Source organism: Babesia bigemina, assembly GCF_000981445.1.
Source record: "Babesia bigemina genome assembly Bbig001, chromosome : III".
NCBI classification, from domain to species: Eukaryota; Apicomplexa; class Aconoidasida; order Piroplasmida; family Babesiidae; genus Babesia; species Babesia bigemina.
The window spans coordinates 1,571,241-1,599,174 of record NC_027218.1 but is presented as its reverse complement, the minus strand read 5'-3'; the positions used below and the strand labels follow the sequence as shown (position 1 = coordinate 1,599,174).

General features: G+C 59.4%; 14 protein-coding genes across 14 annotated transcripts; 4 read left to right on the top strand and 10 right to left on the bottom strand.

Moving 5' to 3' along the window:
- Window positions 1-263: 263 nt before the first annotated feature.
- On the top strand, window positions 264-1,201 carry BBBOND_0306500 (ribosomal protein S4e, putative; the record flags this gene model as incomplete). Its single annotated transcript, XM_012913478.1, has 2 exons — window positions 264-305; window positions 422-1,201. The coding sequence occupies 2 exons, from the start codon at window positions 264-266 to the stop codon at window positions 1,199-1,201; spliced, it is 822 nt and encodes a 273-aa protein (XP_012768932.1).
- A 295-nt stretch (window positions 1,202-1,496) lies between these two features.
- On the bottom strand, window positions 1,497-2,381 carry BBBOND_0306490 (membrane-associated calcum-binding protein, putative; the record flags this gene model as incomplete). The annotated part of the gene is made up of 1 exon (XM_012913477.1): window positions 1,497-2,381. One exon carries the CDS (start codon window positions 2,379-2,381, stop codon window positions 1,497-1,499), a length of 885 nt encoding a protein of 294 aa, XP_012768931.1.
- A 311-nt stretch (window positions 2,382-2,692) lies between these two features.
- BBBOND_0306480 (MYOSIN LIGHT CHAIN KINASE domain containing protein, putative) lies at window positions 2,693-4,588 on the bottom strand (the record flags this gene model as incomplete). Its single annotated transcript, XM_012913476.1, has 1 exon — window positions 2,693-4,588. The coding sequence occupies one exon, from the start codon at window positions 4,586-4,588 to the stop codon at window positions 2,693-2,695; it is 1,896 nt and encodes a 631-aa protein (XP_012768930.1).
- A 1,015-nt stretch (window positions 4,589-5,603) lies between these two features.
- On the top strand, window positions 5,604-7,993 carry BBBOND_0306470 (Predicted ATPase of the ABC class, putative; the record flags this gene model as incomplete). The annotated part of the gene is made up of 11 exons (XM_012913475.1): window positions 5,604-5,841; window positions 5,882-5,960; window positions 6,000-6,065; window positions 6,104-6,471; window positions 6,511-6,767; window positions 6,810-7,322; window positions 7,358-7,430; window positions 7,466-7,652; window positions 7,693-7,748; window positions 7,786-7,835; window positions 7,871-7,993. 11 exons carry the CDS (start codon window positions 5,604-5,606, stop codon window positions 7,991-7,993), a joined length of 2,010 nt encoding a protein of 669 aa, XP_012768929.1.
- A 27-nt stretch (window positions 7,994-8,020) lies between these two features.
- Window positions 8,021-8,893, bottom strand: BBBOND_0306460 (hypothetical protein; the record flags this gene model as incomplete). Its single annotated transcript, XM_012913474.1, has 4 exons — window positions 8,021-8,107; window positions 8,500-8,689; window positions 8,725-8,754; window positions 8,790-8,893. 4 exons carry the CDS (start codon window positions 8,891-8,893, stop codon window positions 8,021-8,023), a joined length of 411 nt encoding a protein of 136 aa, XP_012768928.1.
- An 85-nt stretch (window positions 8,894-8,978) lies between these two features.
- BBBOND_0306450 (hypothetical protein) lies at window positions 8,979-9,341 on the bottom strand (the record flags this gene model as incomplete). Its single annotated transcript, XM_012913473.1, has 1 exon — window positions 8,979-9,341. The coding sequence occupies one exon, from the start codon at window positions 9,339-9,341 to the stop codon at window positions 8,979-8,981; it is 363 nt and encodes a 120-aa protein (XP_012768927.1).
- Window positions 9,342-9,626: 285 nt separating this feature from the next.
- On the top strand, window positions 9,627-12,224 carry BBBOND_0306440 (DEAD BOX ATP-DEPENDENT RNA HELICASE, putative; the record flags this gene model as incomplete). Its single annotated transcript, XM_012913472.1, has 2 exons — window positions 9,627-10,847; window positions 10,965-12,224. The coding sequence occupies 2 exons, from the start codon at window positions 9,627-9,629 to the stop codon at window positions 12,222-12,224; spliced, it is 2,481 nt and encodes an 826-aa protein (XP_012768926.1).
- A 292-nt stretch (window positions 12,225-12,516) lies between these two features.
- Window positions 12,517-12,891, bottom strand: BBBOND_0306430 (hypothetical protein; the record flags this gene model as incomplete). The annotated part of the gene is made up of 1 exon (XM_012913471.1): window positions 12,517-12,891. One exon carries the CDS (start codon window positions 12,889-12,891, stop codon window positions 12,517-12,519), a length of 375 nt encoding a protein of 124 aa, XP_012768925.1.
- A 37-nt stretch (window positions 12,892-12,928) lies between these two features.
- On the bottom strand, window positions 12,929-14,851 carry BBBOND_0306420 (hypothetical protein, conserved; the record flags this gene model as incomplete). The annotated part of the gene is made up of 5 exons (XM_012913470.1): window positions 12,929-12,992; window positions 13,030-13,089; window positions 13,178-13,522; window positions 13,561-13,854; window positions 13,893-14,851. The coding sequence occupies 5 exons, from the start codon at window positions 14,849-14,851 to the stop codon at window positions 12,929-12,931; spliced, it is 1,722 nt and encodes a 573-aa protein (XP_012768924.1).
- Window positions 14,852-15,010: 159 nt separating this feature from the next.
- On the bottom strand, window positions 15,011-16,049 carry BBBOND_0306410 (30S ribosomal protein S15, putative; the record flags this gene model as incomplete). The annotated part of the gene is made up of 2 exons (XM_012913469.1): window positions 15,011-15,633; window positions 15,773-16,049. The coding sequence occupies 2 exons, from the start codon at window positions 16,047-16,049 to the stop codon at window positions 15,011-15,013; spliced, it is 900 nt and encodes a 299-aa protein (XP_012768923.1).
- A 212-nt stretch (window positions 16,050-16,261) lies between these two features.
- BBBOND_0306400 (membrane protein, putative) lies at window positions 16,262-18,070 on the top strand (the record flags this gene model as incomplete). The annotated part of the gene is made up of 1 exon (XM_012913468.1): window positions 16,262-18,070. The coding sequence occupies one exon, from the start codon at window positions 16,262-16,264 to the stop codon at window positions 18,068-18,070; it is 1,809 nt and encodes a 602-aa protein (XP_012768922.1).
- A 1,066-nt stretch (window positions 18,071-19,136) lies between these two features.
- Window positions 19,137-19,583, bottom strand: BBBOND_0306390 (hypothetical protein; the record flags this gene model as incomplete). The annotated part of the gene is made up of 1 exon (XM_012913467.1): window positions 19,137-19,583. One exon carries the CDS (start codon window positions 19,581-19,583, stop codon window positions 19,137-19,139), a length of 447 nt encoding a protein of 148 aa, XP_012768921.1.
- Window positions 19,584-20,373: 790 nt separating this feature from the next.
- BBBOND_0306380 (DNA-DIRECTED RNA POLYMERASE III, putative) lies at window positions 20,374-25,110 on the bottom strand (the record flags this gene model as incomplete). Its single annotated transcript, XM_012913466.1, has 4 exons — window positions 20,374-21,051; window positions 21,086-24,100; window positions 24,143-24,669; window positions 24,711-25,110. The coding sequence occupies 4 exons, from the start codon at window positions 25,108-25,110 to the stop codon at window positions 20,374-20,376; spliced, it is 4,620 nt and encodes a 1,539-aa protein (XP_012768920.1).
- Window positions 25,111-25,319: 209 nt separating this feature from the next.
- Window positions 25,320-27,737, bottom strand: BBBOND_0306370 (hypothetical protein, conserved; the record flags this gene model as incomplete). Its single annotated transcript, XM_012913465.1, has 1 exon — window positions 25,320-27,737. The coding sequence occupies one exon, from the start codon at window positions 27,735-27,737 to the stop codon at window positions 25,320-25,322; it is 2,418 nt and encodes an 805-aa protein (XP_012768919.1).
- Window positions 27,738-27,934: the final 197 nt, after the last annotated feature.

Here is a 27,934-nt window from a genome sequence, read left to right as displayed (position 1 = left end):
TCCACCACCAAAATGCGTGCTAGCACGCGTAAGACTCCGCAAAATGTTGGTAGTGGTGTATTGTCTGTAAGCCGTCGGCTGCCGCGGCTTCGCGCAACGTGCCTCCCTGTGTGGCCCAACACTTCCCCATGACGGGGTAGTTGCCGCTCTCCGGGTTTGCGCCGCGTTTAATCCACATCGTATTCCTCAGCTTAGTAATCGCCTATTAGGAACTGGCGTCTGTCCGACAAATGTCCCTTGATTAACCCAGCCGATAGTTCAAGATGGTAGGCGCGTCCCCCAGCTGCTCACCTTTTCGTTGTTCCGTGTTTGCTTGGCCGCCGCGCGGCTACGTGCTGCGTGTTCGATTTTATTGCTGTGCGTGGTCCGCGAGTGTGTTTGCGTGCCGTGCGTTTTCGCTGGCTTCTCATACGTTGCGTAGGGTCGCGGTATAAAGAAGCATATGAAGCGCATCAACGCGCCTTCTCACTGGCTTTTGGACAAGTTGAGCGGTCGCTACGCCCCGAAGCCATCGCCAGGACCTCACAAGTCCACGGAGTGCCTGCCCCTGATGCTGCTCTTGAGGAACCGTCTGAAATACGCCCTGACCTACGACGAGGTCAAGCTGATCGTGATGCAGAAGGTGGTCCGCGTCGACGGCAAGGTGCGCACCGACATCACCTATCCCATCGGTTTCATGGACGTGGTCTCGCTGGACCGCACGAACGAGCACTTCCGCCTCTTGTACGACACCAAGGGCCGCTTCGTCCCGCACAAGATCACCGCTGAGGAGGCCACCTACAAGCTCTGCAGGGTGAAGAAGACCTTCATCGGGCCCAAGGAGGTCGGCGTCGCCGTGACCCACGACGGGCGCACCATCCGCTGCATCCACCCCGATGTCAAGCCCGGAGACTCCCTGCGCATCGACCTCGAGACCGGCTCGGTCATCGAGTTCTTCAAGTTCGAGGTCGGCAACCTCGTCATGGTCACCGGAGGTCACAACCAGGGCCGTGTGGGCACCATCGTCCACAAGGAGAAGCACCCCGGCAGCTTCGACCTGATCCACGTGCGCGACGAGGTGGGCAACACTTTCTCCACCCGCAGCTCCAACGTCTTCGTGATCGGCGTCGGCACCAACAACTACGTGTCGCTCCCGAAGGACCGCGGTATCAAGAAGTCGATCATCGAGGACCGTGCGCAGAGGCTGGCGCGCGCCCACTAACCGACTTTTCTTAAGCTCTAAACTACAGCTTCGGCTTTGTGTTGCGCGGTGTTGGCGCCGCTCACCGCAGCGTGCTCTTTGAGGCTGGCGGGTGAGGCGGTTCATGGTGTGGTAGTGGCGTGTGCTTTGTGCGTTATTGGCGTCGCTGGATCGTCTTGTGTAGCGGGTATGCGCGGCCGCCGGGCGGTGCCGCGGCCGGCACGGCAAACGGGTCAGGGCAAATGTGCAGTCGGACAATTATCTACGAGCTAGTTGTTGAGTTACTGACAAGTTCGTTAGTCGCTCGAAACACGCATCACAGCTCGGACGACGGGTAGTCGCTCGCGCCCTCCTGGCCCTTGCGCTCCCGGGTCTCGTCGGAGAGGTCCAGGTCGTAGTCGCCGGGGAACCTCAGGAGCTCGCCGTGGTCGGTGACGGAGCTCGTGGACAGCTCGAGCGCGTACTTCATCCAGATGGCGTAGTCGACGGGGTCGGTGCCGAGGATGGCGATCACGTCCTCCAGGCTGGTCTCCACGTCCTCGGTGGCCTCCTCCTTGAACGCGAGCACCAGCTCCTGCGACGACAGCAGCCCGTCGCCGTTCAGGTCGAACGGCTTGAACTCGATCTCAAGGAAGTCGTCCTCCTTCTCGTCGTCGCCCTTGGTCGCGGCGTACTCGTCCGTCGAGATCAGGCCGTCGCCGTTCTTGTCGTGCGTCAGCATGATCTCCTTGATCTCGAGCTCGAGCATCGCCTCGTCGTGCGCGGGGTTCAGCAGGATGTGCATCTCCGCCTTCGTGAGCTTCCCGTCGCCGTCCTTGTCCGCAATGTTGAACCTGCGGTTGAGCCCCTCCATGAAGTCGTCGGGGGTGCCCGCGTCCGGAGGGAACGTCAGGCTCAGCTCCTCGAAGTCAATCAGGCCGTCCTTGTTCTTGTCCACCATCTGCATTTCCTGCTCGAGCTGCATATTCTGCACCCTCTGGAGGTTCTTGCTGTTGAACTTCTCGAGCTCCTCGGTGACGATCAGCCCATCCTTGTTGTCGTCGATGATGCCGAACAGCTTGCCCATCTTGGCCTCCACCTGCTCGCGCGAGAGCCCCGCGGGGTGGTCCTCGGCGCCGTGCTCCTCGCCGTCCTCGGCAACCCAGGCGGCCGCCGGCACAGCCAGGGCTAACAGCACTGCAAACGCGCAAACAGCCTTCATTTTATCGGGCTCACGTGTCTTTTACACAGGGAATTAAAGTGGTGTGTAGACGGCTCCCCTCAGACCGTCAGCCCGGCGGCGGCGCAACCCAACCCAGCGGCGACCAGACCGGCAGCGGTGCGCAACGGCGACGGCTCGCAACCTTACGTGTTCGAGACAATTAGGCGGGAAGTTATTGCGCCGTTAACACAGCCTCAGCGACGAGCTGGGCTAGGTGTGTGTATGACACACACAGGTACTTAAACAAGGCTTAGCCATTTCAGGCGCTCAGCGCGATCTGTACAGGGGATTGCACGACAAGTAGTTTACATCTAAGACGCGGGTGCGGCGACTTGGCTGCTGTCGTTCACAAACTCCCTGATGTTACCGTCGAACTCGTGGACGAAGTCGTAGCCGGACTGCGACAGCGTCGACGAGATCCAGAACCACAGACCGGCGATCCAGCTCATGTCGTCCGTAGGCGCGGAGTTCGTGACATCGTCGACGTACTTCCTCCTGATGATCTGGTAGCCGGCGCTCATGCGATAGGTGAAGGACGCGATGAGCTGCATGACGAACGAGTTTATCGCGATGAACCGCACGGAGTTGTTTCCGCGCTCGCCCTGGTCGTTCTTGGAGCACGCCGAGATGCCGATGTAGCCCATGGTGTCGATGATGGTGGTGCTGCCGGACATCATGACGCTGAGGATGCCGACGTTCAGCGGGTTGTCGTGCAGCCTCTGGAAGATCACGCCCTGCGGGTAGTGCAGTGCGATGTAGATGAACGGCATACAGGCCACTGTGGGGATAAAGAAGAGCCACGCCATGTGCCAGCCACGCGGCGCCCTCCCCCAGGGCTTCCCCATCGACTCGATGTTGACCTTCATGAAGTGGATCACGAACGTCACGATGAAGGTGAAGAACATGCGCACGATGTTGATCGGGTGGCACAGGCTCCGGTCAACCAGCGTGTACGGCAGAAGGCCGGGGATGAAAAAGTTCTTCAGGGGCCACCCGCACACGCACATGAAGAACGGCGAAATCACCCGCCTGATCACCTGCCACATCGTCAGGTCCCGCTTGACCACCAGCTTCTCCGACAGGTTGCAGCAGCCGTTTTGGCACCGCTGGTGCTCCTTGGGTTTCACCGGCCTCATGCCAACCAGGCGCATCAGGAAGGCCTTGAAGGCCGACGGCGCCTTTTCACCCGTAGCGTCCTTTTCGTCCTTCTTTTCCTCAGTTTTAGCATCAGATGACTTCGGTTCAGAAGGCGATGCATCTTGCGATACCGACGCACCATTTAGCTCGGCACTCGTTCCCGATGAAGTATCTGCTGCAACCGGTTTCGGCGTTTCCGCTGGTTTCACATTTCCCAACGGCTTCGGTGTTTCCGCTGGCTTAGTAGTACTCAACGGCTTTGGTGTTTCTGCAGGCTTAGTGCTTACCGCAGGCTCCGATGCACCACCATCTGCCCCCTTTCCTGGCTGACCACTTTCAGCCACAGGTTGAGCTTTGTGTTCAGCCTGTTCTGTTTCTTCCTTCTCCTCAACTGCATTCGACTCTTCGCTTTGCGCATCCTTGAATTTGCAGTGCACGATCCAAACCACAGTAGCCAATAACGTTATCAGCAGCATGATGACCAAGTGGCTCGCGATCATCCACGTGGCCTGCTCGGCGATGATGACGTCCATGAGCACCTGGATCGCCCACAACGCCACCTTCGACCCCTTGAAGGAGAGGGAGATGGTGCTCATGTCGTCAGCGCCGAGGGGGTAGAACGTGCTTTCGAACGACCCCCTGACGAACGAGTGCACGATGAACGTGATGTAGAATCCCACCGCAGCGTTGGGCAGGAAGAACGAAACAACCAGAGCGATCCTGGTAATGCCCATCAACACCATGCTGATGCAGCTAATGGTGGTGATGTGCTTGGTGAACAGCATTTGCACCCCCACCGTGATCAAAGAACCGATGAAGTTGACGAGCGTCTTCGTGGCGTAGAGCTTCGTGCAGTACACTCCGGTGTTCGCCGACGGGATGTTCAGGGCGACGGTGAGGTGCTTCGAAGCCACCGTGGTGACCTGGTCCGGCAGGTACATGCACATCGCAACGGATGCGAAGGCCATGTACCGGATCCAGGACGACCCGTACCATTCCTTCCAGCTCTTTTTGCTAGCCATCCCATTCTGGATCACGACGATGGCGGGGCCCTGATTCGACTGGGCCATGACGACGCCGATTGATCTACAATATATTCAGCCGCTGGTCGTTTGGATCCACTCCCATTCGAGAACGGGCGGATGAACGCCGGACGTTCAGCCTCGTCCGCAGAAGAGCCACCTTCCGCGTCTTGAAATCACTGAGCGGTCATATTAGAGCTATCACTAATCCATGGCGCGCATCGGTAACACTACTGGCTCTGATTCTCGCATTGGAGGGTTGCAATCAGAGCGTCAAGGTCTCACCGCGGAGTACACGTGCCGACAGATATACACCTTCCGCTGTGCCACTAAAATTACGCGCGATTTATATTTACAGTAGTAGGTTTCGTGGCACTTTGGGCTGCGGAATTCAAAGACTTTCAGCGCCAGCAGTACCGGGGTCACACATACCACTAGGCGACGTTACGTGATCCGTCGTTAGCGGCCTTCGTTCACGGGCACATGCTCCTTAATTTCACGTCGTAATTTGCATTCGACCGGTGCGGCGAAGTACGATGTGGCTAGGTTTTGAATAACGACATCGCCGGTTACTCCGCCTAGGAATCTGCTGAGGAATGGCGACACACTTGCACCTTTGACCGCAGTTCACTGCTTACGGTTTACACAGCCACTTGTGTTGTTAAAAGCCATCTGTATCACCACATTTGGTTGAAATATACGCCGCCGCTTTCTGCTATTGCCTTCGCAGCATACCGCGCCTGTTCAGGTGCCGTTGTGGCCGGCGTGTTGCGTCGTCAGTGTGACACAGCGGCATTTCGCGTTATCCACACGCTTAGAAGGCGCATATTCCATGCGGTTAGCCGTTTTAGGTCTGTACTTCCAGCTGCTGATTCCATTTATCGCGACCTCTGCACATTGCAGTGCTCACGGGTACCGTGGCGGCTTCCGAACGCATTTGGGCGCTGCTAGACCAGGTACTGCTGCCATAAGCTGCTTCGTTTCGCCCGCGGATTCGGATATATTACGAAGCCGGAATCGACAGCCTCGCAGTTCGAGTTTGTGCTCCTTGGCCGACTACGCAATGGATCGCAAGCGAGGCCTCGGTCCCAGCGCTTCGCGGCGCTGGGGACGTCGGCTCGACGAGGAGAGGAAGCATAACTACGGCAACGTGCGAGGAAACGAGGAGGTTGGCGGTTGCAACCCGGAATACAAGTTCGCCGAGAGCTACTTCGACGAGGAGGATGGGGTGCTGCAGTGGCCGCCAGAGCAGATGCAGATCCACACAAGCAACCTCATAAACTACCTCAAAGGCAAAGACGGTACGCTTGCCCCTTTGTGGAGCCGAACGGATTCGTGCAGGCGGACCGTACGGCTCATACAAGAACCTGCAAGGCCAGTGGAGCGTCATGGAAAACACAGTCACTGTCATATTCGACAGGTATGGCGGCATCTTTGTGTCGTAACGAAATGGGTGCAGGATCCAGAGTGACCCCTTTGCGCCCCCGTCTAACATCCGCATCCGGCTGCCGAGCGCAGTGCACCGGTACGTCAGCAGTTGCACCTTACGCTGACGCTCATCAGGTTTCCGTCGGACGTGATATCGCCTCGGCTGCGCAATGTGGCGGCTTGCGATGCGATTGCCCGCCGTGTGTGCGTGGAGTTGAAGCGCTTGGACGAAGCGGAGAACGGCAGGTTTCGTCGCACCGGCTTCGAGATGACCAAGCCCCGCCAATACGTCCTCCCGCGTAAGAGCGTCGTGCTGACGGACGAGCACCTGGAGATTCGTATGTACGTCCACATGCCTGGCAACGGCCGGCGCGTCAACGGCTACCAAGCGGCGCACATGTTTGCCGACGTGCTTCCGGCGCTCGTGCGTGACGCCCTGCATTTCGGCGCGTACGACTCCAAGAGGTTCTACGACCACATCAAGAGCGTCGAGGACCAGGAATGTAGGTGTATTTGGTTGGAAGAGAGCCATATGTTTGCAGACCTCAGGGCGCAGCTGTCGGAACTGGGCCTGGTTGCCTTCGTGGCGGACGGCTCCATTCTGCCGCGCGAAAGCGGCATCAGCGACAAGCCGATGACCGCTGACGCAGTGCTGCCGTTCAAGTCGCCAGACAGCCTGCAAGTGGCCGTTACGCTGCCCAACAGGGGCCGTGTGGTCGGCATGGGCCTGAAGCGCGGTGTCACGCTGGTCGTGGGCGGAGGCTACCACGGCAAGACCACGCTGCTAGAGGCGTTGCAGGTTGGTAGTCGGCGACAGCTGCGGAGTATCACGCCATTTTAGGTGGGGTGCTACAACAAGGTGCCTGGGGACGGCCGGGAGTTCGTCGTCACCTCCCCCAACGCCGTGAAGGTGCGTGCGGAGGATGGTCGCAGCGTCAGCGGGGTCGACATTTCGACGTTCATCGGCACCCTCCCCAACGGCAAGGACTGCCGCGTCTTCAGCACGCCGGACGCCTCGGGCTCGACCTCGCAGGCAGCCGCGATCATGGAGTCGGTTGAGATGGGCGCCGACCTGTTGCTGCTGGACGAGGACATCTCCGCAGCCAATTTCATGTACCGCGACAACCTGATGGACGCGTTGGTGTGCAAGGGAAGCGAGCCCATCACCACCTTCCTGCTGCTGGTGCAGGCGTTTTACAAGAAACTGGGCGTATCGACCATCATGGTCTCGGGCTCGTGCGGCCTCTTCATGGACCAGGCTGACACCGTCATCCAGATGAACCAGTACACCTGCCAGGACCAGACCCAGGCCGCACGCGACGTGGCGTCGCGCTACAAGGTCGACCTGCGTGAGGTAGCGTTCGTGTTGAGCACCGTCATCCGTCGCAGCCAATCGCCGCTGCCGTCAGCGGCAATGACATCTTCGAGACCTCGCAACTGAACGGCCGTGTCGTTTCGCCACGTACGTTATCTGTAGGCAACGGCATAATTCCGCAGACACGTTCAAGCGCGAGCAGCAGAAGGTGCGCCAGCACGGCATGGGCAGCATACAGTACGGAACGGAGAACATCGACCTGGGTTTGTTGGAGCAGCTGGTGGAGCCCGGGCAGACCAGCACGATCACCAACATCATCATCCACCTGGAGAACATGTTCCGCGAAAACAGAAGCGCTGTGCACAACAAGTGAGTCCCATTCACCGTTGGCACCGTCAAAGCACGACAGGACACTCCGTGAGCTGCTCGAGCTACTGTACTCCAAATGGAGCACCTCAAAGGCCGGTTGGTGGTTGCTTTAGTGCTACTCAAATTCAATCAGTTGGGTACAACGGCCTCGACGACGTGAACGGGTTCCGGCCATTCCCCGCGGTAGGTGTTGGCTTCAAAATAATTAGCGGTTGCAGGGTGACTGTTCGATGCCACGCATCTTCGAGGTGGCTGCTGCGCTGAACCGCATGCGCAGCCTCTCGATCTCCGGGTTCAAAAAGGCCGGCTACCAGCCCCAGAGCTACAGCGCTTTGTCGTGACCCCTATCTCCCCTCAGTCACACCAGATCACGAGTCGTTGCCAGTGAGCATGTGGTGCACCTTGACAAGGGTCTCGTCATCTCTAAGCATGAGGCACTTGCAGTGGTTCATTTTCTGGCCGGAACATGCATATGGATGTCGTAATGCGGGTGCCTACCTGCACAAGCTTCTTGTTGAGCTTGTTGCAGAGGTCTGCCAAAGCGGCAGCCGCCAGTTTGTCTGCGGTATTGTTTGTGAGGTGGGCGATAATGCGACCAACCCTGTTTCGCTTTCATCCGGCTGTGCTTGGCCTGCAGCTGAGTGATGCGCTCGTCGAACTCCTGCGGCATAATTTTTCTCTCTTTAATTTTCGTGCTGCCCGTTGCTAATCGCTGTAAGGAAGCAGGTGTTGGCAGTCATGCAACGCTCATTGACCACGGGTTGGTGGCGAATCTCTGCGGGCGCTCACTAGCATGCAGTTACGATAGCGACCAATCTGTCATCCCCACGCATTGCCGAAGTCTCACCTTTTGTTTGACTTTGTGGGTTTCCAGGAGCTCAATGAGCGACCTCTTGAGCCGCTCGAACTCTTTGATGTTTGCGTCAAGCTGGGCGTGGTGCGCTTTTTGGCATGGGCCGCTCACCTGTTGCTTCTGCGTAACGTGCTCCTTTTCCTCCTGCTCAACCAAGGTTTTGCGTTGCTGCAGCAGTTTGTCGCTGAGCCACGTAAGGGAACTCCAACTACTTCTTACCGGTGGCTGGTTATATCATCCTTGATTTTCCTGCGAGGTGGTGAGTTCCGATGTGTGGGACCCACTTGGTCATTCGAGTCAGGACCTGCTCGACCTGAGTGTCGCATTCGCGCTTGGCCTGCATTGCGGCCTCGCGGAGCTTGTCTACTATGTGCATAAGGTCAGACATCTTAGCGACTAAAGATTGAAATGTGTGTTATCGCAGCAGGTGCCCCGGTTTCCCACTGGGGAAATTGCGAGGAAAATCGACGCGTTTACACGCAGCCTCGCCATATCCAGTGGCCCCTGGAGTGGCAGTGTGGACACGGCAGGCGGCTTGAATTCATCATGTTGACGATGCGCCTGAAATTGTCGGAGAGGTTGACCTTGTGTTGCTTCATCATCCACCCAGAGGTTGGACCGGAGAGCTGCTGCTGCAACCGCGCACGCAGCGTGTCCTCCAGGTGCGAATTTGCATCGGATTTGTTAGAATTGGGTGCATCTGACTTGGTTGATGCCGCCGCCGTGGTCACCTTCGGCAGACTCTTCTCGGCGATGAGGTTGATTGCGATCTTGTGCGATATCTCCCTGTTGCAAGCCCTGCAGGTGTAGTAGAAGGCTCGTATAGAGCCTGTCATTGCCACCTCCGCGGCACTGTAGACGTCCGCTGTGGCGTGGTTACGATGTGTAGCGGCTCATAACGTCATTGCCGCTGGCTTCCAGGTTTACTCGCAGTTGAGAAGCGACATTACGCACACATCTACATTACTAACGCTGCTGAATTGCGCGGCTAGTACACATCGATTTCTAAACGACCGTATCTGAATGGCTCCTACGAGCGCCTTCCACCCCGTTGGGGCCGCCGACGCTCCCAAGCGAATCACGGTTGCATCATTCTACAAGATGCGTGATGCTTTGTAGAGATGGTGCGGCGCCTGGCCCGTTCGGTCTACGGCCGTCTGACCAGCACCAGCTTCGGAAGCCGGCCACTGCTTGAGGGATTCCGAAAGGGCAGGCCGCCGGCGGTTCGTCTGCGCGCTTCAGGAGATGCCGCTGGCAGCTCAAGCGCTGTAGAGACGGCGGTATCGGCTGATACTTGCGCGCCGGATTCCCGCGTCAAGCTACACCCCTTGCTGAGGCTCGCATTGCTGCGGTCAAAGGGCATATCGCAGCTCAACGAAGTGCAGGAGTCGGCCTTCCTGTCGATTCTCAGCGGGAAGGATGTTACTGTGCACGCGCCCGTTGGTGAGTTTAGGTTTTCGCTCTCCTTAAAGGCGTTACTAGGCGCTGGCAAGACCCTGGCGTACCTGCTGCCCGTTGTGAACAACATCTACAACATTCACGACCTGCTGGAGGACCTGCAGCTGCGTTCTGGCAGTGGACCACAGCGTGACAAGGAGGATGCTGTCCGTTTGAACGCATTAGGCTACAGCCGCCGAGTGCCGCACGCACTCCTGCCGCGGTCAATGTCCGACCTGCGGCAGGACCCCTCAGAGCTGGATGCTGCCGCCGCTGCGGCACTGCAGTCGGCGACCACTGCGCAGAAGCTTGTGGATACGTTGTGTAAAGTGGACCCGCGGCTGCTGGCCCGGGGTGGAAGCGGCCTGCCGGTGATATCACGTCGGCTCTGGGGTCGCAGGTGCCGGAATTCGGTCTTCCGCGCGCTGCTGACCAACCCTTTGGGGGCCGTGCGCTGCTGCATGGTCGTGGTCCCCAACAAGGACCTGGTGTCCCAGGTGGTCAGCGAGCTGGCCGCCATCGACCCGCTAGGCAGGCTCTCCGTGCAGACCCTCACGCATGTCCACCGCGCACCTCCCCGTGCGCCGGTTGTCACAGACGGGGTGTCGCAGGCGGCACCGGGCGAACAGCCTTTCTACCCGTCTCCTCACACACTGCACTACCTGGGGGGCATGGACGGCAAGTTGCGTCTGAGCCTAGAGGACGAGCGTGCGATGGTGCAGTCGGTGCCCACAGTACCGGTATCGGAAGGCACCATGGAGACAGTGCCGGTCAACATGGGACGCGGAAAGCGCAGCGTTGTGAAGGTCCCCATGCGCACCGCGCCCGGTAACGACCTCGCACTGTCCCAGCTGTCTCCCGCCATCTACTCGGTGGACGGCCTTGTGCCTCGCAGCGTAGAGTTTGTGAGGCGTCCCGTGATGTCGCATCCAGTCGTGCAGTAAGTTCAAGAGTCGTTTACGCATTTATACGCATGGTGGTTCAGGTACGGCAGCTGCGATGTGGTGGTGACCACACCGCAGCTATTCCTGAACGACCTCTTGTCGTCGAGGCGGCTGGGGGTGGTGCCGGCCTGCGTGGTGTTCGACGAGGTCGATGCGCTGTTTGAGAACAACGCGAGTCGCAGTGCGATGATGGAGATATGCAGCATACTCCGGCCGCGCCCGCGGCTGTACAACCCCTTGGTGCACCACCGCCGGCGGCGTGCCCAGCAGCCGCCGCCATGCCAGTTTGTGCACGTGGCCTCCACACTTAACTACGGCGGACTGCAGACTGCAGGGTCGATGCTGTACGAGCGTTTCACCAGCAGCCGCGTGATTTCGACTTGCCTGAACCACCACCTGGCGTCGTGTGAGATGCGGTTCGTCGACGTGGACGCAGAATTCGAGTCGAAGCTGCGCTGCCTCATGGAGGTGATAGTGGCAAACCCATTAGCCAAGACGTTGGTCTACATCGATAGTCTGGAGGGCGTGCGGAAGGTAAGCTCGTTACTCCGGGAGAAGGAGTGGCCGGTGCTCTCCTTCCACAGTCGGTCAAGCCTGCCCACCAGGCTGGCGCTTCTGGAGACCTACCGCTCGGAAGAGGTTGCGATACTGGTTTGCACCGATATGTTCGCGCGTGGACTGGATGTTAGGGCCGATCACGTCATCAACTTCAGCTTCCCCCGCGATGCCGCAACGTTCGTGCACCGCACCAAGGGCACTCCGACGCTGGTGACGAACCTCGTCGAACCACGCGACACCAACCTCGCATCAGAGCTGCGCAGCTCATACGAATCCGGCCGGCCCGTCAACCAGCTTCTGTCTAGGAAGCGCAGCTTTGGCAACCGGTACCGCCGTGCGCTGCAGGCGAAAGGCGCACCAGATCAGGGCCAGGCCAGCCACTTCAGGTCCAGGCGCACGTCACTTCGTGGTTCGCGAGTTCGGAGGGCATCTGATTCGGATGACGATGAATCACCAGACAGTCGGCGACCACGTGCCAACCTAGGCCGCAGCACCGGCAAATATAAAAACGCAACCACCACCGAGGAGAAAAGCATGGAATCGCAACAAAAATACATGGCGTCAGAGCTGCCAATTGACGACCTGGACGGCATATTTGAGAGGAGCTCGATGGACACGCAATCCACGGCCGACGTCGGCGACACCACTGGATCACAAGCAGATGAGAAGACGCCGGTGTCAGCGGTTCAAAGGCAACGCGCGGATGGCGTGAAATACCGCAGGCTCAGCATGAAGCGGCGGGGCATGGAATTTTACGATAACTTCAGGGCCTTTTCTTAGGCCGGCCGTGTTTGTTGAGTTTCGGCGGCTTCGGGTTGCACCCGTGCACCTCAGGGAGGAGGTGCCTGACGCAAAACCGCTTCCGGCAGAACTTGCAGTCGTGTCCCACGACGCGAACTTGCTCAGAACATAAGCTTTGCCCGCCTTGCTCCTTGAAGTTGCAAAACGCTATCGAATTGAACTGCTCCTGGAGCAGCCGCTCCTCCTCGGAGTCGCTCGCGCCCTGGCTCATTTTGCGAACGGTGGTGTCGCTTGCGGGCGTTAGACGTGCCCCTGCACCGTCTGGGTGAGCTCACTTCGGCACGGGGTTGAGCCACTGGCCACCCTGGCCGTAGGCGCCAGCCACGATTTGCGCAACTGCGAAATAATGTACAAAACACAACCCTCCGAACGTACCTGTCCGCTGCTTGTGGGCCATGTACGACATGTACCAGACCTTGTACACGCCGTAGCAGATGAGACCGGCGCCCAGAGGGTTGGCCCACCACCAGTACCGGTACTGCGAGACCCGGGCGACCTGGGCGATTTCGTCGTTGAGCTGCTGCGCCACCCGGGACGCCACGTCGTTCAGCTGCTTCCCCTCGTTCTCCTTCCAGACGCGCTTCCAGACGAGCGGGTTCACGGCTCTCCCGGCTTTCGCGATGTAACGCTGCAAGTGCCAGCCCATGGCGCTAGTGTGTGGTATAAAATTATCGTGAGTGACTTCACTCCCTGCTGTACACGAGCGAGTTTGCTAGTGCCCTGGTGCTCGGGTCCTTCGAGAAGGTGCTGCATCACATGATCCGTGTGGCGTCAGTGGCCGTACCTGCGTTCCCGTCCGTCCGTGAAGTAGCGCAGCATCCCGGGCTTCAGTGGAATCCTGTCCCTGCGGCGGCGTTGGTGGCTGTTAGCGAGCAGTGTGTGCCGCGCCGCGGCGGAGGCGCCGGGCGGTACACATCGACACGAAATCATACCTGAAGAGGTTGGAGAACCCAAACGCCGTAGGGCTGAGGTAGTGTAGCGATATGCGCAGCGGGATCTTAAGCAGCTTGATCCACTTGGCGATGAACCTGGTCACGGGGTTGGACGGGATGTACGATATGCCGTCCAAAATCGAGAACTTGGCGTAAAACAGCCCCTTGGCGATCGCGAACTCTAGGACGTGGTTCGCAACGTCTTTCATGCTTTCTATCACGTCTCTGCGTTGCGCCTGGGCCTTGAGGTCGTACAGCTTGTTGCCCCGGAGGATGTCGAACCGGCGCTGCTCCACCAGGGCGCAGTAGCGTCTATCGTACTTGCCGATGGCTTCCTGCAGGCTCCTGCGCGTTTATTGTATGCAGAGTTGCGTACGACTCACAGGTCCAGGTTTTCGTCCACCGATATGCTCTGCAGCTCCTCCTGGAATTCCTGCAGGACGGTGTCCTGGATCTTGAGCGCCATGCCGTCCATCATGACCATGAGCTTGTTTTGCAGCGATTCGACCATGTTGCGGCGCACCAGTTTGTACAGCGCTTCCGTTCGCCCTGCTACTTGGCGGGCCCTCGAATCGAATTCGGCCACCAGCGCTTTAACGAGCGTATCGGCCTGCACCTTGAGCTTGTCCGGCATCTCGGCCAGCGACACTGCACTTTCTCCCAGCCATTTGTTTACGCTGTGTGTTCGTGAGTAGCGCATTGTGAAGTGACAAACCTGAGCTCGACCTCGTTGGCGATCTCCAGGAGTTGCCGCAGCGGCCTAGTGTCCTTGGACAGGTCGACCTCCTTGAGCTTCCCCGCGACGTCGTTCACTGAAGAATCCATGTGTCCCTGTATTTTGCGCAGTTTAGTGACCGATTCTTCCTTCTTGTTTGACTCGGACTCAAATTCGATCGGGCACGCTTGTTTCAGCGAGATCCTGTTCCCAATCCACCCCGACGTGGCTTCCAGGTACTGTCCGACCTTGGTGTGTGGCGTGAAGGTGACGGAGATGTCCACGAGGTCATTGGCGCTCTGGAACATCTGCGCCAACGCGGCCTGGATTTCCTTTTCGCGTCTTTCGTTGAAGTCGTTCCTCGCGGCATCGTCCCCTCTGCGCTCGTCGTAATTGTAGACAACGAAGTGCAGATTGAGTTTCACGTCATCTATTTGCCTCAGCAACAGCAGCACTAGGTCCAGCAGTTGCAGCTGATATACCGCACGTCCCATGCTAATGAGCGAGTGGTACTCCACCGGGATTAGCACACCGTCCGCCCGCAGCGTCGTTATGGCCAACTCCACAATATTGGTGTGGTTCTTCCTTTTCTCGTATACGGTCTCGTTGGCCAGCTCATTGAGGCCTATTTTGTAGGCGTTGCTTAGCAGCTGAATGACGTTTGCCTCCTTGTTGTCCGATGCGCCTGCTCCCACGTTGTGGTCCACCTTGATCACAGCGCACTGGTGATCCCCTATGTCAACCTTCGTCAAAGCGGCGTTATCAGTTAGATCTGGCTTTTCAGGCAGCACCAGGAATACGGTGTTCAGGGACTTGGGTTCCGGTTGATTGGGCTGCGGCTTGGACGCTACTGTGCAGAGCGGCATGCCCACGGTCCCCAATCGAGGTGCGATACGCATGCCATTGCAGGCAACCGATAGTGACGCTAGAGCCACGATAGCACGCTTAATCCACAGCATCCTGCACACCGCCGTTTAGAGTTGTGCCACTATGCAAGCTCCGCGTCAAGCACGTTATATTTACGGAGACGCAAATTGCCTCCGCGAATTCGAAACAGCCTTTGCGCTTACAGCTGCCGGAATACGAGCTGCGCTGTGGAGTGCCAATGGCGATGCAGCTCAAAACATCTCGGTGTTCATAGTGGAGACCACGCGCTGCCTCGTTGCGGTACGCTGCTCCTTCGCCGAAGTGTAGCGCTTCGTCTTACGGTGGTGCATGTGCGAGTAGCTGGGCACCAGCTTCTTGTAGCAGTACGGCGAGTCGTCGAAGTCGATGTTGAAGGTCTTTATCAGGGTGTCGAAGGCAGACCTGTTGGTGCGGTACAGGTAGCCCAGCAGCCTGCGCCTGCGGTGGCCTAGTTTTATCACCTGGAGCCTCGCCTGCACGTCCTTGTGGTTGTTCCTTACGTGGCGCGCGAGGTAGTCGAGTTTCGCGGTCAGCGCTGCTATTTGTACTTGCGATGAACCCGAATCACGGTCGTGCATCTTAAAGGGCTCGCTCAGCTCCTTTTCGTACAGCTTGGAGAAGTACTTCCCGCGGACGCGAATGAGGTTGGGGTGGAAGCTCCAGTCGCCCTCCGGGACGAAGTGCGCGGCGTAACCGAGCGGGTTGAGCGCGCCTGGCCTCTGGTCGCGTTCGACCTCCTTCTGGACCTGGCGCAGCGCGGGAATCTTCCTGAAAATCGGCTCGTAACGCTCCAGATCCTTCTCTACGATCGGGTTCTTCGGTTGGCGCTTCTTCTCTGCACTGCTATGTGTTACTGCGATGGAGCTGGATAGTACGGCGCACGGCGCTGTGAGCGTCATGGGCGCTGCGCGCCTCAGAGCACCGCTACGCCATAAGCGACATCGCCAGTGGCCCGGCTGGTCACGCAAACCTACTCTTCTTCGGCAGGAACTCCTCAAAGGACTCGGCCGCCTGAGATTCCTCGCCGGGATTCGCGATCGCGGCGCTGTCGTCGGCCGTGGCGCGGAGCGTGAAGATGCCGATGCCCCTGGTCCTGGTGATCAGGTTCAGGCGATCGACGAACGCGCTTTTGCGCTTACGGAGCTTGAGAATCCGGCTGCGCTCCCGTCCGAAGCGGATTTTGTAGCCTTCCACAGCACCGACGACGCAGTAGACAAGCGCGACCTTAAGGCAGAGTGGAAACCATCGCATCGCTCGATGGTACTGATGGACGCCGACACAATGTGCTACAGGACAGTTAGGTATTGGCGGGAGTTGTAATCACGCGCGGTTGTAGTGCTTTTCGCGTCCTTCCACCGCGACGTGGTCGGTGGACCGGGATGCCTGCTGTCCCTACACATCCGCGTCCAGTTGCCACTAGCGCAGCAATTTATGTGGCGCTGTTCTCGGTGTGCAATATCGCGATGTATTTCTCTCTCCTTGCCGCGGCGGGGCTGCTCGTGGTCGCCCGGTGTATACGCTGCGCGGCCGACGTCGTCGAGGAGAAGCTGACCGTCCAGCCGCTGCACGATGGCTCCTTCCTGCTCGCACTCGACGTCTCGGTCACCACGGGGCGCTTCGTGCCGTTTCCCGAGCTCATGGCGTACCCGGGTGTGTTGATGGACGTGATGGCGCCGGACTTCCCCAAGCTTTTCGTCAAAAGCCGCGCCAGCCACGTCGAGTTCACGCACCACCTCGGCGACTGGCACTCGACCTGGGGGTGTTCCCAGTTCCCGGTCTTCAACACCGGAGAGACGCTCTGGGCGACGTGGCCGCACACCTATTCGGAGGTGGAGGTGTACGACTTCTTCGAGACCCTGGCGATGGGACTCTGGGGAATCACAGGCGCCCAGCTGCACCTATTGACCTCGAGGCAGTCGTTCATTTTCGACATGAACCGCGTCGTCACGCTGGAGGAGCCGGTAAGTTCGAAGCCGAAGGCCAAGAGCCTGCTTTCGTCGTTCGCTGACGACGTCTTTTGCGTGGACAACCTGTACAAGTGGCGCACCGCGCTGCCGTCGTTGGGGCAGGACGGGCTGCTGTCGCTGGTGAACGACGAGCGCGTGTGGTCGCGGTCGCCGTACAAGGGGGTGCGGATGCGCATGTTCAAGCAAAAGGGGCAACTGACCGTGGCGGTGCAGTTTCAGCTGGTTATCCGCCACAAGCCGCTCACTAAAGCTTTGTGGAGCATTTATAAAGGCGCTACTGCCCCTCGCAAGTTGCTGGATGCCACCGCAAGCGCTGTAGAGATATTGCTGCCGGAGCCGTTGCGAGGTGGCTTCGGAGGCGCCGACCGGCTTGTGTTTGACTACCTTGACGACGCGCAGCGCGCCTCTATAGACGAGGCATTTGCGAAACTCGCGGCGGCGACACAAAGAGGTTTCAAACATTCTTGCCTGCCGCCGTTGAGCTTCAAGGTGTACGAGCTGGAGAGCACCACGCTCAACGTCCAGCGGCGCGTGCAGTCGTCGTTGTCGATCATCATCGAGAACAACCAGAGCGACGCCAAGTACATTAAGTTCATGCAGCCGCTGCCCTACTGGCTGGTGCCTCAGATATCCAGTCTCACGTTCGAGGTCTCGAGGCAGCCGGGGGAGTCAGGCGACCCCGGGGCGGTGCACTTCTCCTGCAATGGCGGCGCATGCTTCAAGCGCACGGTGTCCCGAAAGCACCTGCTGGAGGGATACGCGCTCATGAAAAGCCAAACCGAATCTTTACGCGAAATGCAACCACGCTGGATTATGGAGGTGGGCATGACGCGTAACAGGGATGGGCAGATCTCTGTGGACCTTTCTGGAGAGTACGGAGCTGACCTCGTAGGTAACTTGGATGAGGCATTGTTCGTATTCGATCGCTCCGAATACTGGACGGAGTTCGGGTTTTCAATCCTACTACCGGCCGAGTCGCGGATCACCTGCCGGGTCGACCTGCAGAAGAACCAGATGCGCTTCTCGGAAATCGACTACTCGATGCACAGGGGGCAATTGATACACTCGGCCGTGATATTGGAAACTCAAGAACCCGTAGTGGAAGACATATCGCAACCAGGCGTACAGCTGCACTACCCAGGAGCGTTCTTCTCCCACGTGGTGCTGCCGGACAACACGATGTCATTCAACGTCATGGGCGGTGTAGGCGTCATCATAGGCCTGCTGTTCAGCTTGGTGTTCCACCTGGGCACCAGCCGGCCACCCCGGGAGACCAGGGTGACGCAGTCGAAGAAAACGGATTAGAGCGGTGCAATGGCTTCTACGTCGCGAGGAGCGGTTGGATGGCATTAAATTAGCGACTAATGCAGTCGAGTACATTGGTTTATGTTGGTGACGCCAGGTGATGTGCGTATCGTTTTTGTTAGGCCGAAACGACTCACGCTTGGCGGTAAGACACGTAGACCATGCGTCACCAATGTCCTGACGTGCAACGAGCAAATGTACGTGAGGATGAGAAAACCGACGCATTGCAGTACATTTAGCTAACAAACACAATATAGGCACGCGTAATCAAAGCGTGCGGTGATCGCATACAACAGGCGGCACACCGTGGGCTACACGCCGTAACCACGAACAGGCGCCAAATGGCATTTTAATAATATAACTCACACTTGTAGCAACACAAAAGCAATGTACAGTTTACATGTATTAATTAAAGCGGTATAGTTCGTTAAAACCTTAAAAAATCAGAGCCACCACGTGACGAGCATGGTACCGCACTATAGAATCTCGATTGGCTGTTTCATTTTCGAATAGCGATGCCACATTTGGTGTATAACGACCATGTGGGCACACCACGCCGTGTTGGTGCTGATAGCGCACCTTCGGGCGAAAGTAGGCAGTTCGTCAGCCTGCGATACCAGGCTTTAGAAGCTGCCTATACTTCATGTTACACAAATATTCCGCGCATGAATATCGATCATACCGGCGCGTGATGCTCTGCATGAGTCGCCGATATTGTGCGTTTTAACGCAAAAGATAAACACGCGAATCCTCACAGCCCGAGCTGAGCGTGTTACTCACTGAGCGCACGGCTCAACCTCCGGCGATCCAAAACTGTGGCATCTCCATTCATCACATATTACTGTAAAATAACGGGTAGACGGTCCTGGACATCCAATGTTCACGTTCTCGTATCATGTCTCCTCCACAGGTATCACGTGTGTAAGTCGGGGACCACAACGTGCCGTCCCCAAGACCTGGTTAATTAGATGTCCAGTCCGATCTTCATCCGTCACTGTTAGTTCCTGCGCTGCGTTGCAACCGGCGGATCGTTACCTACTTTTGACCTGCTGCTGATTATGATATGTTAAACGGACAACGTACTTGACCCACCTTCAGCGTTTTGACTGTTCTTCGCCTGGATGAAGATGTAGACCAAAAATCCGACGGCAAGGCACAGGAACACAGTGTTCGTGATGCGGATGAATCTACCGAAGCCGACGTCAGTGATGGTGAAGACCTTGGAAATCTTGTACTCCCTGGGCGCGTCAGCAGCCGTGAGAATTCTGCCATTCTCGCCGATACGGTTGTAGTTGCCGAACCAGTCCTTGTAGAGGGTGGTGATGAAATCACCGAACTCCTGGGAACCGTGCGGCAGCTGCGGCTCCTCCGGCTCGCTCTCGTGGCTTTCCACCCAGTCAGGCTTCAGACGACATTTGAGGTTGCATTCGTGTTTAGCCTGCGCGTATCTCACGGAGCCGGTCAAGAGCGCCGCGGCGACGACCCATGGGGCGATCGGCTGAAGCTGAATCATCGTTGGAAATCGTAGCGAAATATTACACGTGCGGACCTTCCACTACCCCTGTCAACCTGCCGACTAGGTGACACAGCCTAGAGTATGCAAATTTTTAGCGCAATCAACCGTGTGTCGCGGATCCAAGTTGGGGGCAGATGAGGGCGCCTTTCTGAGGCATCACCCGGCGCGGCGTGGGCCCCATATGTCATGCGAAATAGTTCCAGTTTTCGCTCATGTCAGCGAAAGAATTAGACAAAAATGCTGTGGAAAAAAACTGCAGTATTTGTTTTGACCGATGCGTGCATTTGATGTGCTGTCTTTGGTTGGGAATCACCATGCCACCCATGTGTCTTATTTTGAACAATGTCAGCAATCTGTGTGCCTGTGAAAAGGGAGGCAATTTTCACAAATAGCAATCGCAATGCGGTGGCGGTAATAATTGTGGCAAGTTTTGGCGTTTCCGTGGGCCTTTTTCGTGGATTTTCGAGGCCAGGCGTCGGCGGTGCCGAGTCCATGCTTTCATCGTCAAAGAGCACCTAATTTTCAGAAAACAACGCAGAAACTGTTCCATAGCGACACTTAGCACCCTTTTGAGCACAAAAATTGTTGCTGACAGCAACTATGCGGGCTCTTTGGGTATACACATCTTGCTCTGCATGCTAAGGGCTGGTATTCCATGAACCTGAATGTAGCCTTTGCGGCTAAGGTTTTCCGATCTCAGAAGTATGGTGCGCGCAGTTGCTAGTCTCGTCAGTATATATATCGTATCTGTTCACGTCTGTCTTTGTAACAGGGGGTTAGACGGCGCTCAGGCGGCGACCTGGTTCTCCTTGAGCAGCAGGTCGAACGCGCCAGTGCCCAGCGGCACCTGCTTGCCCATGATGATGCACTCGCTCACGCCCTTTATGGGGTCGCGGCGGCGGTGGACGGCCGCCTCGAACAGGTGCTCGTTCGTCTCCTCGAACGACGCAAGCATCAGCGTGGACGCACGCATCTTCTGAATGCCGAACCTGTTGATGCCGATAACCTCGCCGCGGAACGTCATCACGTCGCCCAGCAGCTTCATGTAACGCTTGTCGATGTCGATGGAGTACGCGTCCATGCACTTCTGGATCTCGCTGATGATCACGCTGCGCGCGGCCTCGATGCCGAGCACCTTGGCCACCTCGAGCACGTGGTTGCTCTTCACCCCGGTGCACAGCACGCCGGCGGCGCCTATGACCTCCTGGAGGCCGTAGCCCTCCACCGCCAGCTGGTAGTGGAACCCGTCGGCGCCGCTTTCCTTCTTTATCACGGTACGACGGATGTTCTTGCCGCCGGCGACCATGATCTGCAGCAGGCTCGCGATCAGCGCGTGCTGCTGGAAGAACTGCTGCTGGTTCGCCGCAAGCTCTATGCTCAGCTTCCACTTGTCGATCACGCGCACGCACTGCTTGCCCAGCTTGAACTTGGTGATGATGCTGTGGTCGAGGATGACGTCGCGCACCTGCAAGCGTTTAAACCTCGGCGAAACCGCCTACCTTGTCCGCGTCGATTTGCAGCAGCAGCTTCTTGATCAGAGGCTCGTTCAGCGTTATCTTGAGCACCACGCCAGTGGGCGCGAATATCTCCTTGATGTTGCTGCAGACCTGGCCCAGGGTGGTCTTCTCGATGCGCGCCTTGACGGCCAGCGCGAAGCCGAAGTCGCGGTTGTTGAGCAGCGGCACCTCGATGATGGGCGTCTGGATGGTGTTGGCGGCGTTGATGATCTCCTTGATGCGGGGCACGCCCAGGGTGACGTTCATGGACGCCACCCCCGCGAAGTGGAAGGTCTTGAGGGTCATCTGGGTGCCGGGCTCGCCAATGGACTGCGCTCCCAGCGCACCAATGGCCTCGCCCGGCACGCAGATCGCCTTCTGGTAATCCTTCCAGCAGCAGCGGACGTACTCGAACACCTGCCGCACGGACAGCCTGTGCTGGCACTTGATCATGTCCATCCTGAACTCGGTGGGGGTCTTGCAGCTGGCGTAGAACTCCCTGCAGATCTCGGCGTAGCTACGCTGGATGCCCATGCTCGCCGCCCACTTCCGCAGTGTGTCGATGATGGACGAGTTGTAGTCGTACTGCTTACGCAGCTCGGGGTCGTCGGAGCCCTCGTGCGACAGCTCGAAGTGGTCCTGGATGGCGGACGGCAGCACCTCCTTCAGCATCGGGCTCAGGAACTCCACCCACGCGACGATCTCCTCGGGGAACAGCGGCAGGTTGCGCTCGCGCTGCCCCAGCACCTTGTACACGGCGAAGAACGCCCGGAGGTTGTTCAGGACCTGCTGCGTCCGCGAACCGTCGACGAGACGCGACCTCGCGGACGCGTTCCTGTTCCAGTTGACCAGGGTCTCCACCTTCTTCTGCAGCTGGATGGGCAGCAGCCTGCGCAGCTCCCCATCCGCCAGCACCTGGTGCAGCACCTCGTCGCCGACGTGATCCACGGACACCGGCAGGATCTCCAGCACGCCGGAGTGCGGCGCGTCGCTCGGTATGGCGTTGCGCGTGATGCAGCGGATGTGCTTGAGGGTCATGTCGAGGGCCGTCATGTCCATGTGCAGCGACGCGCCGCCCAGGCCGTCGTCGCCGTACAGGAACTGCACCACGTGACCGTCGCACGTGCGCACCGTGTGGTCGTAGCACACGGACAGCACCTCCAGCGCCTTCATCAGACGGCGCTGCATGTAGCCGGTCTCGCTGGTCTTCACGGCGGTGTCGATGAGGCCCTCCCGGCCGGACATGGTGTGGAAGAAAAACTCCTCGGGCTCCAGGCCGGAGAAGAACGAGTTAGCCACGAACCCCCTGCTCTTCGCGTCCATGCAACCGATGTCGAAGTGCGGAAGCGTACGGCCGATGAACCCGTTCTCGATGCGCTGGCCGGACACGTTCTGCTGGCCCACCAGCGCCACCATCTGTGCGATGTTGATGAGCGCGCCCTTCGCGCCCGAGTTGAACATGATCAGCGGCTTGTTGTCGGCCCGCAGGTTGGAGTTGCACGCTTTGCCTGCCTCGTTCCGCAGCTCGTCGAGCACGCGCTTGACCTTGAGCTCCAGGGTCTCCTCGCGGGTGCAGCCGGGCAGCGCCTGCAGGGTGTCGAAGCTGTCGATGGCCTCGGACACCTTGGTGTACCCGTCCTGGAGCAGCTTCTCCTTCTGACGCAGCAGCTCCTTGCCGGGGCGGACGTCGTCCAGCCCGATGGTCATCCCGAACCCGGCGAGCCACCGGCTGGTGAGCTTCGACACCCGCAGCATGCAGTCAGCCGCAATGAAGCGGTTGTTGCGCGTGAGCAGCTGGTAAAACAGCCCGCTCTTGGACGCGCCCAGCGACTTCTTGCCCAGCGCGCCCGACACCAGCTCGGAGTTGTGGAAGATGACGTAACCGTCCTTCGGGCACATGCACGAATGCAGACCGGGCGGCGGGTCGTGGAACTCGCGCTCCTTGCACTCGAAGTTCACGACCACCTGGCAGCTCCGGTTCGGACGCAGCAGCGCGTTGAACACCTGCTTGCCGGTCCACAGCATCACGGGGAACAGGATAGCCGGCGGCGGCAGGTCGACGTGGACCTCGGCGTCGGTGAAGTGGCAGCACACCTGCGCGAACTGCTCCCGCGTCAGGAAGCGGTCCTTAGAGGTCAGCAGGTAGCTGGCGCACAGAAAGTCCTGCACCGCAGCGATGAGCGGCTCGCCGTTCCTCGGAGTCGTGAGGTTGTGCAGCACGTTCATCAGGTGCAGCGCCTCCGCCTTCGCCTCGTACGTCTGCGGCAGGTGCAGGTTCATCTCGTCGCCGTCGAAGTCGGCGTTGTACGGCTGGCACACGCACTCGTTGAACCGGAACGTAGACCCCGGCATCACGCGCACGCGGTGGGCCATGATGCTCATGCGGTGCAGCGACGGCTGGCGGTTGAACAGCACCACGTCGCCGTCCCACAGGTGGCGCAGCACCACGTCGCCGACGGCCAGGTTGTCGCTCATGTACTTGGGGTTGGCGTACTGCAGGCTGCTCTTACCGCCGTTCGCCTTCTTCACGTACGTCGCGCCCGGCCATATCGACACGCCGTTCAGCACGGCCTTCCTCATTATTGCGATGTTCGACGCGGTCACCTTCTCGGGGAACGTGAGCTTCATGGCGATCCACTCGGGCACCACCACCTCGTCGATGCCCACGTTGGGGTCGGGCGAAATCACCGTGCGCGCGGAGAAGTCGACCCTCTTGCCGCTCAGGTTGCCCCGGAAACGGCCCTCCTTGCCCTTGAGGCGCTGGCAGATGCCCCTGCCGGGCTTGGAAATGTTCCGCGACACCAGCAGCTGCGACACCGCCGGCGCGTCGGCGTTGATGAGACGCGTGCACTGCAGCTGCAGGCACTGCCAGCTCAGGATGAACTGGCTGATCTGGCTGCCGTTCTTTATCTGGTTCTTCCAGCCGTTGTTCAGCTCCACGATGTCCGAGAAGATGCACGTGAGATCGTCCTCCGTCGTGCCCTGCGCCTCGATGGTCACGCTGGGACGGATGCAGCTCTGCAAGCGGGTCAACAACGAGCGGCACGCGCATGGACCTACCGGGGGCACCGCGAGGTTGGTGATCAGCAGCTTCTCGGGCGATACCACGTTGAGGATCTTCGCGTGGATGGGGTCGATGGCCTCGAACAGCTGCTGCACAACCAGCGGGTTCAGGTCCTCCTCCACCGTCTGCATCTTGCCGCCCTCCTTGAACTTTATCACGTGGCGCAGCTTCATGAACTGGTCCATCACGGGCTTCACGATGCGCCGGATCACGCCCTGCTTAGCCTCGCAGCGCGGGCACTTGGTGATCTTGCGGCACTCCTGCAAGATCTGCTTGAACAGCAGCGGCTTCAGAAGGGGGTCGTCGATCCTGCGGCGGTGCGCCTCCAGAAATTTGCGAGCCAGGTGGTCAGGCAGCAGCAGGTACGAGCACTTCTTGCAGATGCAGTACAGGATCTGGATGGTGTACTTGAAGAAACCGATGTGGAACACGGGCAGCTGCAGCCGGATGTACCCCCAGTGGCCGACGCACTGCTTGAGGTCCTTGCCGCACGTTTGGCACAGGCTGCCACCCCTGTTAGAACCTGCGACACGTTACAAACACGATAATCCACGGCGGACGCACCGAGTTTCAGGTCGAGCACGCCCAGCGGCAGCGGCTCGTTGGTGTTGTTGTCGTACAGCTCCCGCTTCATGATCTGCAGCTCCGCCAGGCGGGAGATGACGTCGCTGCCCATCACGTCGAACTGCACGCCCTCGATGGTGCAGCCGGTGACGGTGTTCTTGACCAGCTCCTTCTTCGCCAGCACCTTCCCGACGGGCTCGTCCACCGACAGCACAGTGGCGGCCGACGGGGTGACCTCGTCGATCACGATCTCCGGCTGCGCAGCGGCCGCCTCGGTGACCTGGAAGCGCTCGCACAGGCTCATGAAGTCGAACGGCTGAGGCTCCTCGACCTCGGCCGCCGACGGCGCAGCCTGCGCGCCCTCAGAGGCGACGCGCTGCCGCTTGTTGGGAACTAGCATTGTAATTGTTGTCTATCACATGGTATGTGTGCGATGGTGCGAAGGCCCACCAGTGAAGGCTGCGTCTACGCCGACATCGACGCGGAGCGTGGACCTGGTGGGCGCCCGGTACCCCGGGGCTTGGGGGCGTGATGTCGGTGTCCTACACCGACACATCCCGTTTTTACACCACGAGTGGCTCTGGGCAGCGCTTTCGTACCAGGCGGCACTCAACGCTCGACCCGGTTGCCGGAGGTGTTGTGCTCGGTGATCTCGCGGTCGCGCAGATTCTTCTGGATCTGCTTCAGCAGCCGCTCGCAGTCAGTGTTGAGCTTGAGGGTGCGCTTCAGCCACGTAGGCAGGCTCGCGAAGTCGTTCTTGAGCGCCTTGTCGGAACGGATCAGCTCCAGCTCACGCAGCGCGATCTCCATGAAGTCGCTGAACTTCGCGCGGTTCTTGCGCAGGTCCGCGGACGCCATCGCGTCGCTGGCGTTGCGCTTCATGAGGTTCTCGTGCTCCTTCGTGACCTTGTCCAGGATCTTGCAGTGGAAGTCGGCGTCACCCTTGAACCTGGCCAGGCACAGCGCGTCGTCGTAATCCGACCACGTCCACACGCCGGGCTTGTACACGTGCATCTGGCCGGTCGCGTCGGTGCTTATTGCGATGATGCCGTGCTCGCTCGACCAACGGCAGTCCGACGAGACCACGCCGCCCAGGCTGGCGTAGTGCCCGCCGTACAGGCACACCAGACGCGCAGCGAGGTGCCACGAGTAGGACAGGTCCTGCGACCACGTGCGGTGGCACAGGATGGCGTCGTTGCGATCGAAAATGTCCTTCGCCATGTTCCAGATGGCCACGGTGGAAGCGTTGGCGGACTCGCGGGCGAACAGCGGCTCGGCGTACTGCGCCATCACCAGAGTGTCGTTCACCCACTTCACCTTCACCACGGGGTGGTACCACCGCAGGTACTCGTAGACCTCGTTGGGCAGGTAGCTGGGGATAGTGGTCATGCGCACGAAGTCGATCTCCGGCGGAGTCCCGCTCACGCCCATGCACTGCTTCCACACGTTGTAGATCTTAATCTTGCCAGTCTCCACGCCAATCACAACCATGTTCGGGTACATGCGGTTCACGTCCACGGACAGCAGCGCGTTGGTGTCCACCTGCACCGAAGCCTCGCACTGGCTGACGCCCAGCGTCCACAGCCGGAGGTACCCGCAGTCGTCCGTGGCGTAGATCAGCGGCTCGTGCGCGAACTTGTCGCCGACCAGGCCGAGGTAGTCCTTAGCGATACCCAGCGTCGCGGTCACGTCGGTGGGCCTGCAGCCCTCGGGGAAGTCCAGCTGCATGAACGGCTCCCGGGTGCCGCCGTCGTTCACGTCGCCGATGCGCCACACGCAGATGCGGCTGCCGCCGACGGCCGCGACGTACACCGGCACCACAACCTTCAGGTTCTCGATGGACGAGTAGATGTACGTGAGGCACGTCTCGTTCGAGATGCGCCGGAACGGCACGCCCTTGTGCGGCTGCGCGGCGACGTCGAGACCCACGCACTTGATGGGCTCGTACGGCAGCTTGAACTCCATGGTCTGCTGACGGAGCGCGTCCAGCGTCTTCAGCTGCTCTTCGTTGAGCAGGCAGGCGGTGCAGTGCTTCACCGCCTTCGCGCTGGCGGAGTGGCCCCTGGGGCGCTGAGGCTTCTCCGGCGGAGCGGCCGCGTCGCCGCCCTCAGCGCTTCCGCCGCTGACGGGGCCGCCCTCAAGCCTGTTCTTCAGCTCGCGGAAGCTACGCACGTACTCCTCGTGCACCGTCTTCCACTTGTGCACCACCTCCAGGGTCACCTGCAGCACCTTCGTGATGTCGATGATGTGCACGGTGCCGTCCACCTTCTGCACGGTCGCGAGGTAGTTGCGGCGGCTGTCCACGATGGCGGACGTTATCTCCAGGCCGGCCACGTGCGCCTTGAAGAAAATCTCGGGCAGGCACAGCTTCGTGCGCGGCTCAACCTTCCGGTTCTGGCACTTATCGCACGTCTCGAAGCACCCGAACTCGTCGGACGAAAACGAGTGCAGGTTGAAGCTGATGCCCTCCGCGAGCCACTGGAAGTCCTCGCTCTTGGGCGCGCTGTACAGCAGCGCCTCCTTGCCCTCGATCGTCTTGGACGACTGCTCCCCGCGCCACACCAGGCCCACGCGCAGCGAGTCCTGCGGCTCAAGCTCCCCGGTCTCGGTCCGCACCACCATGAACATCAGCTGGTAGTTGCCGTAGATGTCCACGAACTCGTTTATCAGACGGCAGATGGTCACAGTCGAGCCCACGTTCACCATGGCCACGTGGCTGTAGTTGAAGATCAGGTTAGAGTACAGCCGGCTCGCCATGTCCTCGGTCTCGCTCGGGCGCCACTCGTTGTACAGGCCGGGGTTGTGGAACCAGTCGAGCGCCAGCATCTTCTTCTCGTTGCCGGTCCACTGGTAGGCATGCCGTGTCTTGGGGTCCAGGTACGTCTCACGCAGAAACTGCGTGCGACGCGCGAACGCGTCGGCGTCGAGACCGGTGATTTCATAGCGGCCCTTCCGCGCGTTGCCGCCGGGACGCCGATCGGCGTTGCCCAGACGCGACGACCGCGGCCGGAGCGGCGGTTCACCCATTGCCCAGAAGTGTTTTTTACGCCGGCATAGGGACACCGCGGCTAAATGTGCAGTGTGTCGACGCGCAGGCCCGCCATGCGGCAGATTCGGGGGATGTGTCTGGGCGCCAGCCACCACAGCGTCGGGGCGGCCGGAGAGGCAACGTAGCGGGTACGGCCACCACAACGTGGAAGATAGAGTACACATTACATCGAAAA